The 11,169-nt window shown below is 42.3% G+C and overlaps 1 protein-coding gene and 1 long non-coding RNA gene across 4 annotated transcripts in view; both read right to left on the bottom strand.

Annotated features, from left to right (window-relative positions):
* Positions 1-7,562: 7,562 nt before the first annotated feature.
* On the bottom strand, positions 7,563-8,238 carry LOC116697225 (uncharacterized). The gene is made up of 3 exons (XR_004333970.1): positions 8,216-8,238; positions 7,696-7,811; positions 7,563-7,618 (listed from the first exon to the last, which is right to left on the bottom strand). It is a non-coding gene; the product is annotated as an uncharacterized LOC116697225 (long non-coding RNA).
* Positions 8,239-8,262: 24 nt separating this feature from the next.
* Positions 8,263-11,169, bottom strand: part of LOC116697220 (copper-transporting ATPase 1) — a 14,539-nt gene continuing 11,632 nt past the window's right edge. For 2 of the 3 annotated variants that reach the window (XM_032528535.1, XM_032528536.1), the window contains exon 20: positions 8,316-8,415. In XM_032528535.1, the coding sequence (XP_032384426.1) occupies positions 8,365-8,415 (51 nt within the window). In that variant the 3' untranslated portion in view covers positions 8,316-8,364. Of the gene's footprint in view, positions 8,416-11,169 lie in introns of all 3 variants that reach the window. The other variant, XM_032528534.1, reaches the window with a different exon arrangement.

Below are 11,169 nucleotides of genomic sequence, written 5' to 3' on the forward strand. Positions count from 1 at the left end.
ATATTGTTCAGCCTAGTATTTTACATGTTTCTAGTCATTTAAAACTGCTAATGAAGTTAGCAACTGCACATCTGTTATTCTTTGGACTCTTCGACACTGTCTTGCTGACATTGCTGTTTTCAATCTTGCAGGACAACTCCAGCTGTGCTGCTGTGGCAGTGGATCAATCAGTCTTTTACGCAATAGTCAACTACACAACAGGAGCGGTGATGCTCCACTCACAGTCAGGTAAGAGACAAGACGTTTTCTGGCACCGACACTGGCTCATATTAACCCTTAATTCAAACAGTTTTTGTGTGTGGACAGTTTTTGTGTGCTGGACCGGTGACTCTTTTGTTTGCAGTCAGCTGGCACAGCTTAGTGTCTGCCACCACAGGGGCAGTTGCCCAGCTCTAGGACTAAATGCACTAACAAAGGTATCAGTTCATCTAACCCATTCCACATCTCATTAATTATCGACTTCGCGCATGGGAGTGCTGACATGAAGTTAGCCTCGCACAAATAGTGCCATGTCACAGAAGAGCAGTATTATTTACAGGGTCATGCCCTGGTGTTAGCTGTTGTCCTCCCTGCTTTGGTAATACACTTGATTTATTGGTAGAAAAGAAGAATATTACCTTCAATAATTTCCACTGGTCTGGAAGGTTTAATACGGTTGTGCTATCAGAGTACAGCAGAGCCAAATGATTAATTTCTTACCTTTTTTTTTTTTATGCCTCCTCTCGCCTGCTGTAGCACATCCACCCCTGATTGGACGGTTTGTTCCATTTGCTGCTGTGGCCGCTGCTAACTGTATCACATCCCACTGATGAGACAAAGGTAAGGAGGCCATACATCAATCAAAGTACGTCGTCGTGACAATGCATAATAGCTCTGACCTCGAGAAGTCACAACACAGTGGTGAAAATTCCCATGATTCTGATTTAATTTGCTTTGCTCCTTCAGAGAACTCAACACGGTATTCCTATAACAGATGAGAATGACAACAGGTTAGGAGAGTCGACGAAAGCTGACAGCAGGCGATCTCTCAAGTTGTGGTGTCCAGAATCCTCATGGCTTCCCCAGGATGGGTATGATTGTCTTTGTACATCAGTATAATAGACACCTGCTGTGAGGTTCGGAACTGCTCCCGGCCGCTGGTGGCATCCTTTAATCAAAAGAAAAACAAAGTATGTTCTAAACCACCAACTTTGTTATACAGAAAATGCATTGTGCCATGGTGTTTCTCTGTGTCTTTTCAGCAATCCCCCCGTTTTTAATGAACCATCTGGAAAAGAAGGCCTTTTGAGGGTAAGCGTATTAAATGACTTGCATTAAAACACAACGTAACCTCTGTAACATAAGCTTCATCATCACCGGTTTTAAAAAGCATGGAGGTTTAATTATAGGGTGGGAACCTCATCTTCCACACCGTGTCTACCGCTCGTTTTCTTTTCGTGACACACATCGAGGAAATAAAAGCGCTGAGGACATGAGGCCTCTCGTATGGGAATTCACGGCTGCTTTTGTGCCCCTCATTCTTTTTCTGCTGGTCTTTTCAGAGTTCCATGGATGAGTGGCACCTATTCAAGTCGGCCTGGTGGGATTCTGGTGAGTCGTCAGAGATTGTCCATCTGATAAGCAGCCATGTCAAAGTCCATTGAAATTTCCACTGCGTTACTTATAAGGATATTAAATGTCCGTAATCCTAAGATTTATGTCCCTTAAAGTGTGCTGTTTAAGTTATGGGAAGTATCACAATAGGAATGCGCTCAAGATTGTTAGTCCCCTATAGAATATCATGAAGCTCTTTTTGCCCATCTCAGCCTTTTACTTTCTGAAATTTCAGTAGTTTAAGAAAACCTGCCACAAGGCTGGTTCTGTCTTCCTCAACAAATGAATCACGTATAAACTCCCCACCCCCCCCCACCCCCCCGTTTTGCTGAAGTTTCTGGCTCCACTGTGCCTCCGTGACCTCAGAATGGCCGATGATTCAAATCTTGTGCAACTACTTCTGCTTGACTCAGATGTCATGACAGGGATTTTGAGCAGCACATCCTGTGTGTGGGTGTGTTGTATTCCTGTAAATTTCTCGTTAGTTTTTTTTTTATATAGATTTTTTTTACCTCGGTTGTTTTAGACCTTTTGTGCCAATATTGTAAGGGATTCAATGTCAGTTCTCAAATGTTAGCATGCTAAGTTGGTTAACATTACACCAGCTAAACATCAGCATACTAGCATTGTCATTGAGAGCATGTTAGCATGAACTCAAAGCGTAAATGTGCTTTAGTAAAGCGTCACAGAGCTGCCAGCATGACTGTAGACTCTTTCTTCAGTTTCTTGACTGACATCAATCAATAATAATAATGAAAATTGATTTTAAGCTTGTACACATGAAACACCCAGCTTGCTATGACCACACAACAAAATTTAGCCTACTCTTAGCCATCGGGACATTTTTAGACAATCAGTTGACGTCAGAACAGAAGCTCTGGACGTACCTCTGTTTCATAGATCTGCGTTTCATTTTCAGCCTGGTGTTTGCCACTCCACTGTGCTGTGCATTGTTCCCTCAAGAGGTATAGTGAAATGTTAAAGCTTGACCCTGCGATAAACTTGCCACAGCCCCTTCCTCGTTGAATATATGCAGTTTGCATAATTTTTCTCTGCCTGAAAAGCCTAATCTGCCTACAGTAGTGTTTGACCCATTAACCCCTGCGTTCTCTCAAACACCCCCCTGATCCAGCTCTAGCCAGTCAGCCGCCTGGAGCCGGAGCTGCAGGAGAAAATCCGCGCCAGCCCACCCCGGAGTGGAGAGGGTCTACTCAATAAGGGCTATGAGTGTGCAGCCCCCCCCCCCATCCAAACACTGCCATAACACAGCTGCAGACTCAGGCCTGCCTCTCTGCCAGCCCGCTTCATTCAGTGTGCCAAGTTAAGTTTGTGACTCCTCATTTCCACCATTCAGATGGATATCTGAGGACTCCCCCTCTCACTTAGTCTCTTTGTAACAAAGATGTTTGTTTGTCAATGGTGATTGTTGAAATTTATTGTAACTGCGGGGAAGATTTTACCCGACTGGACCAGATGAAAAGTGCGATGTGTATCACGACAGTACTGTATAGTGGCCAGTGTAAGGTTGTTTTTAAGTGGGCATTCTTTCTGTGCAGTATTTTTAGTTGGTGTGCTGCACCGCCAAACCATTTCATACTCTCCTACCTGAGGTTGGCAGTCATCCATTTCTTACTTGCATATAATGATTATAATCGATAACGTGATATACAAAGACCTCTGCAGTTCATGCATTTGCCAATCTGTCCACGATGTTTTTTTTAGATCTCAACGATTACAGCCTTGTATTCTTTAGTGTAATTTCAAAGAATGGAATTCACTTTAACTCTTTAATTCAGTTCATTTGCCAAATGAGTGACATGAGTGAGCTTGAGGCCTCTTGACATTCAATCACAAATCTGAAACTCTCCAGGGATCAACCTTAAAATATGATGCTGTGATGGTGGCAACCCTTGATGGGCCAAAACGGTGCTATTTGATGTCTTAATAATCAGTGTTTATCATTCTATTTATTCTGCTTGCCAAACATGCATGAACAAAACCTCTCCTCATGAGATTTAACTCCTGTGAAAAAATAAATTATTTTGTATATCTAGTCAAACCCAGGCCACACTCAGGAGAGCACGGTGGTGACAAAATGCGTCTTAATATAATTTTACCGTAACACACTGGTTCTCACTACTTAATCCATAATCCTCAACAGTAATCCAGGATTTTGTGATCATAGTATTTAATACACCAATATATTCATATTTTACACAGTATGGTATTTACTCCTGTACCTTAATGCAGCATCTAAGATTACCACACAGTGTGTGACACATTTTAATGTATGTGTCAGCTTTATCATAGTTCATAGTACATACATAAACATGTTAGGTATGGATGTCAGTGCTGGGGGGGGAAATATGCCAAAGCACTTAAGATAGTATTTTCAAGACAAAGCTGATGTAAAGTGGATCCACCTAAGCAATGTTTTAAATAGGGCTGCCTTGTGAACTCAACCTGCTACTTTGAAATTCAGCCTGGTGAGTTGCAGTTAAAACCTCGAATATTTCAGTATTTCATTATATGTGCTGTTGAAGTAACCACAATGATACCTTAGTTATTGCATACAGTCCTTCAACACACGTTTTGCAGAGACAGAGCAGGTGCACTTGTGTTACTGTCCTGCAGTCGTCAGGATTCAGATGATAAAGCCCCATTGTATGTTTGGACACAGTGGGTGTAACTGGCGGGTGTGGGCCTGCTGCTGTTTAAAGTCAAAGGCATTTGTCTGCCCCATTTACAGCTACTGTATTTACAGTTTGGGAAACGTTACTGCAGCAAGCTAGATATATTAACATTAAAATCAGCAATCGGAGTGAAAAAGATGAACTTGAAGCCACAAAACCACAAGCGGTATTTTACAAACTTACTCATTTCGAAACTAAAAAAAATTATTAGGACATGTGTTCAAATTAAATAGAAATGTTTTCAATTTAACGGTTGTGAACAATTTGTTTTTATTGCATCTTTGCTCATCATTGGTGTCATTTCTGTAAGATGTTTAATGTTTAATATATTGTAAAGCTACTTACATACAAGTTACTTTACTTTAGTGTTCCAGGAGATGTGTTGGAGTCGGAGCCGTACCCTACCTGGTTTGAAGTCAAGTTTGGTATTAAGTGTTAAAGGTAACTGAATGTAGCATTTTATAGCTGTTATGGTGTGTTAGTCCAGAAAAGCACAATATTGTAACAGATTCCAAATGCTGCAAATTTTAAAAACAACTGTTTAAACCTGTTCAGTTCTTGACCCCAAGCTTCCCAGTACATCCTTGATCAGTACGGGAGTAAAAAAACGATAAATACTAAACTTGCCCTTTGGTAGACATTTCCAACACTCCGGCTGCATCTCCTGAGAACCAATTCCCTTTGATATGTTAAAATTAATTAACGATACATAAACTGAGATCTACCAAATGAAGTCAAATGTCACTACAGCCAAAGCGATTCAGTCGACTCAAGAGGAAGAAGTCAATTACAGTTTGCATTATTTGAAATGAATATTAAAAAAAAGACAAAAAAAAGGTATTGGTTTTGCAGTTCACGGGTGATGTGATGTTTAGACGGATGAAATAAAGTTGATGAAATCTGTATTGGTGTTTGTTGATGTTTAGCTGATGGCTCCACAGTGCCCTCGTCTGGTTTAAACTTGGCACAGCCGAGTGACGTTACAAAAGCATTTTATTCCAAGGCACATCATTTTCAGAAAACTATGATAAGGGGGCAAACATGGAGTCGCAAAATTTGACTGCACACAGATCTGAAGCCCTACAGGACATCTTTACAAAGCACAGCAAGAGACAACAGACTGGCATAATTGCACTCTGCAGGCCGGGGACACCAAGAGAACATAATGCATCGCGGCAAACCGGCAGGACAAACGGATTGCTATTATCCACGAAAAGAAATACTAGTTGGACTGTAATGTTTGTCCTCTGATTTGACACAGCAGATATCGCAGAAAATCTTTGAAACTTTTACAGAAAAAAAATAAAGCATGGACAGTAGCTGTCCATTAACGATTGAAAGATGTCAATGTTACAACTTGTACAATGTGATTTAAAGGAAATAATCTACTTAATTCTTCATCATTGGTCTTTCAGATACTGGTTTGGTGGAACTGCGAGTCACAGCTGTGTTTACACTGCTGTCCCTGCTCCCCGGGTTTAAAGATGTTATTTGATCACGTGGCAACAAATATAAAAAAAAAAAAAAAAAAAGTAATGAAAGTACTTCCTGGAAATAAAAGCATCTCGTCTAGTATGATGACAGAAAGAATAGGCCTTTTCACAGCAGACATTTTGACTACTCATAGTAGGTTAAGCATTACTTGGGTTACTGAACACAGGATAGCTCCGTTGTGTCCCACAAGAGTGAGCCAGAATGCACGATTCGGCACCCTGAAGCAGTAATTGGAATTCAGCATCATTTTTTAGTATATTTGCACCGGTTCTTTTCCTACTGTGACAACTAAAAGTGTTTCTGTAAAAAAGGACTATTTGGCTTTTTCAAAGCCAATACATCACACACCTTTTTCCAACAACACAATAAAGTAATTCAAGCACAATCAAAGTCATCCAGTAACAAATTCTGTTTAGCAATGAATAATGTTCACATTCATAACAGGCAACTTGTATCATTAACCAAAGATGCAGAGGGTCAACACAATTAAAGAAACCTATGAGGAAAGTCTTCTATAGTGGGTGTCAATATGCAGTCCCTGCTGTGGTGCATTGACTTTCTGTGTTCTGTTCTGTGCACAGTGCTCTTTGGAATGTGTTGGACTTTGCCAAGGTGGCACCTTAACTGGCACTTGGGTAACATCATTTACAACTCACTCCACTAGCACTGCACAAAAATCAGTGTTCAGCAGGTACAAGACTTCTTTGACTGAGTGTCTTGCTTTAACTTACTCAGTTATACATTTTGTGGAAATTTAAATTAAAATTAAATTGGCATTTGGATTCAACAAATCATTTTTCACACAGGATATAAGAAAAAAGATAAATAAGGGTAATATAAATACTCTGGAATTAAACAACAGTGTATAATTTTCCTTTAAGGTAATTAGTTAAAATAACTTGGGAGTGTCCCTCTTACATGGGCATCCTGGTAAAATGTCTTGGATGGGTGTTTAAAATCGTACTGGCAAATGACCACAGTGGCAGAGCTGATCATCACTCCGCTTCCTGGATGTGGACACCTGCTTCAAGGCTCGTACATACTCAAGGACTGTGGTTGTTCATGCCTCTGCACAGTGTGTCAAGAGTTGGTCAATATGTGTGCCTGAGGGAGGTGACCTCAATACAGAATAAGATAAAACTGAAGGAAAGAAAATCACCCCCTCAAGCTCTGAAGTGCATGTGGTCAGCTGGTTGAGCTAAAAGAAAACAAGGGGGTGTAAGTAACAGTTGCCCTGAAGCCCCTACAGCAGATGGATGAAAGCGTTAGTCAATGTAACCCTTTCAGCCTCACGTGGCTAGCCTTAAAAAGAAATGCAGTACCATCTACTTCAGCATATAAAAGTAACTGCTGACCATGTAGCCTTATGTATCAGCAAAACTCCTCACACATCGCCTCCCCACCAGCAGTGAGTGTTTGTCGGGCTCACTGAGCACCCAGCTGTTGGGAGAGTGCTTGTCAGAGCGCAGGGAGTTGATGGAGACACGACTGTAGTTGACAATAAGGTCCAGAAGACTGAGTCTCGGGGAGGGACGACGCATCTCGCCCATGCCGATGTGGACGCGACATGGACAGGCGGCCTGCCGCCTGCTGTTACCAGCCTGGCCTCCAACTGCTCAGCACTGGGCTTAGTGTAACTAAACAAAAACAAAGAATATGATTAGAATAAGGTTTAGATAAAAAAAACTAGCCAAAAGATAAAACAGCCCTACTAAAGTAAAACTTTAAATATCTCATTACCATTTGAGGAGAAGGGCGAAAACCACAGAGACCGTGACAGCGCATAGCAGCAGAACCCATCCACGGCTGTAACACCAGGCCAATGGGCATGAACACACCTGTGGACACACACGATTCAGTGCTGTGGTCGAGTATAATTCATGACATTTAAATAAAGTTTTTTGCAGTCACCCACCAGCAGCAATAGGAATGCCAACCAGGTTGTAGATAAGAGCAAATACAAAGTGATCCTGATCCTCCTGACAGTCTTTTTAGAGAGGTCGATGCTGCCCACCACATCCAGGAGGTCATCTTCAGACAAGACAACAGGGAAAGAAAAGGGGAGTATATCAGATAACTGTGCTTAGTAATACAATAAAAACCACATTCCAAGTAATATCTGCAGAGAAGTTAACCACATTTGGGATAACAAGGCAACACCTTTACTCTATATAGGTAACTTATAGTTTTAAGTTGAGTGTTAAAAGAGTGGTAAAAAAAAAAAAAAATAGACTGGGAACGTATGTTTTCTCTCCAGTTGCACAGCTATTGTGACACAGTTGTATTACAATCGGTATCCTGATACAGTGTTTTAATGTCGTGGCACTGTGTGTGCCAGAAACATTGGTTTTGCACTGCGTCTATGCTGCAATGTAGGCCAGAGCCATGAATTCATGACAGACTTTTTCAAAAATCCACAAAGCACAAATTCTCACCCTAATCAACACCACATCTGCTGCTCTATAGCCACATCTGTCCGGTTCCTATGGCAATGCCACCGTCAGCCATGGCTAGAGCAGGTGAGTCGTTGACACCGTCGCCCACCATCGCTACTCTCTTTCCAGCCTGCTGCAGCTGTTCCACCTTAGCCACCTTGTGGGAGGGCAACACCTCGGCAAACACTGTCTGATACCACCTGTTGGAGTGGCAGGGAGAAAGACAGACTCAGAAACAAAACATACAATGGTAGACTGGGCAATATGCTGAGAGATAGAACCAAGATATTACCACAATACTGCAGAAACTAATTCTTAAATAATATCAAGTATTGTATGAGGTACAGTATCTAGATACTCCAGGGTTCTAATAACACCCGCCAAATGCTGGTTAAAATTCATTTTTGCGGGGTTACTAAAAACTTACTAGCCAGTTTGGCGGTGATGCAAGGGTATTACATGCATGATACACAAGTCTCTGTTCACGGCTTGGCTCTCCCTGGCAGTACTCCTACATTTCCAAGAACACGTGCTGTAATGCTGCGTGATGACATTCATACGCCCATTGGCTGCGTGCAGTTTGCCATCAAACCAGCGCGAGAAACCATGGAAACGAACGGAGCCAGAGCAGGGAGCACAGACTGAAAGAAGTCGTATTGAAGAGAGCCTTGCTGGAGAAGCTCCCTTTAATGAAGACGTCTGAGTTGGAGAAGACGCAGGTACTTTTGCGAAATGCCCACCATTGGAAAAAAGGGCAGGCCTTTTACCGACTTCGCATGGAGTGTTGAGTAAGTGAATTAACGTTACTATTTAATGTTTTAGAAACAGTGTATTTTATACAATCCTGAGTGCTTCCATAGACACAATGAAACTTTGTTTGGTTTCAAAAAGAAGAAAAAAAATGTCACTAAAATGTACGTGTTGTAGCGCCAACAGGGCTTCATTTACACAAAAAATGTATTTCAGTGTGGACAGGAAGAAAGGCTTGAAGATAGGAGAGACATACAAACGACTATCAGGCTAAAGAGTTCATACACTACATAGTAGAGGATGAGAGAAGAAAAGATGAGGGCAAGATTATCAGATGGCAAGTTCATCTCGGTCATGTCAGATGGATCCTCGACAGTGCAGTATGGAAGAAGAAAATGGTCTACGTCAGGAGTGCCAGTGAGGGAAAGTCAAAGTTCATTTTGTGTGGGGTAAAAGCTGTCTCAAAGCCAGATGCTACAAATATAGCTGAAGCAGTGTGTAGTATAATGGAAGTGGAGTCAGCACTGATTGGAAGAACAAGCTAGTGGCAATCACACAGATGGAGCATCTGTAAGACAGGAGTAAACAATGGTGTCGTTACAAAACTGCGTGCAGACAGACCAAGTGCTGGGGATCCACTGCATGGCCCATAAGCAGAGCTTGCCTTCTCAGACGGATAAGAAAAATGTGATGGCCGGAAAGTTGAGGACCTGTTGAGGACTCTATACCTTATATCATAAGAGTGAGTGAACAGGGCCAGCTAAAACACTAAGGGAGCTCCACATGAAGGCTTGATGCAACCAGAGGGGTGGAACCCGGTGGCTACCACATCTCTTCAAAGCACTTGACAATTTTCCAGGGGATATGCTGGCATTGTACGCCACTTGGAGAGGTATGTTAATTCATAGCCTATAAAACCAGCAGTGTAGATTTAGGATTTATTAATGTTTGCTTTATTTTCTGTTAATCAGTTTTAAAATGCTGTCTGATATAATGCAGTTGTTTTGCTTGTAGTCCCAGGAGGCCACGAACGTCAATGCTGTTCTGAGGGCAAAAACCAAGGGTTCTCAACATTGGCAAGGATGGTGGAGTGCTCAGGTTTGCTGCCTTCTCCATGACACCATCTATCAACTGAGCACCTCTCCAAGTCACTGCCTGCAGAGGTCAGTGTCAACCATGGCTGAAGCTCAGAGCTGCCTTTCCTCCACTCAGGTTGTCAAGACACAATCCAAATTTGATGCCATATTTTAATAACTAAAGGTGCATAATTACAAACTATGTGTGTTTTCTAATTACGGTCGAGAAGGGTTTTCCCATTCCTACTCCATTACCTATTTACGGGGTGCCGGTCCTGACCGACCAGATCAATCTCTTGATCGTAAACAACTCCTCTGTCACTCAATTAAATTTGTCATCTAATAATACTGCTTCATTAAAACTGACATCAACCTCAACTACACCTCCAATCTCACCTCCCATCGAAAAAAACAACCCTTCCTCCATACACCCTCTCCTTTCTTCTCGCATTCTGCGTCTTGGGTGTTTCGCGTCGCCACCAATTACACCCCTCTTTGTGGTTCACCCTCAGTAGCTTCGTAATTTCACTGTTCAGAGGGTATGCGATCAGCCGGAGAGTCTTCTCTCAAGTTGTCAGCTACTCTCCCTCTTTGACCATATTATCCCCATTCATCACAGTTTCTATCTTCCCCACGAGTCCTACAGCCTAAACCCTCCCAGATAGCTGTAGTTAGCATGGAGGCTCAAGCCGCTACGTGCACACACCGGGATGGTCAGGAGAGCCATTATACACAAAAAATAAAGATTAGTCTCTCTCCAGACAACTGCACAGGAAACTTGAGCAGACCTGGCCTACTGTGAACAGAATGCTGCGCCATCGGTGTCCTGATGTCCTTGATCTTTTTGATGCTCTCCTGACCATCCCTGCAACTACAGCTGACTGTGAAAGAGGGTTCAGTGTTATGAAGAAGGTAAAGAGTGACTGGCGCTCCCGCCTAAAAGGTGAAACCCTCTCTGACCTTCTTAAAACCAAGTTGTGCTCACCTGGCATCAAAGACTTTGATCCAACCAAAGCCATTTAGATCTGGCATGCTGACAGTTTGCGCTCACGCAGGCCTGACTTTGTGCGCAAACATGGACCAAAAGAAATAGAGGGTGGCTCAGATTCTGATGGCACCACCTCTGAA

Source organism: Etheostoma spectabile, chromosome 10 (genome assembly GCF_008692095.1).
Source record: "Etheostoma spectabile isolate EspeVRDwgs_2016 chromosome 10, UIUC_Espe_1.0, whole genome shotgun sequence".
Classification (NCBI taxonomy): Eukaryota; Metazoa; Chordata; class Actinopteri; order Perciformes; family Percidae; genus Etheostoma; species Etheostoma spectabile.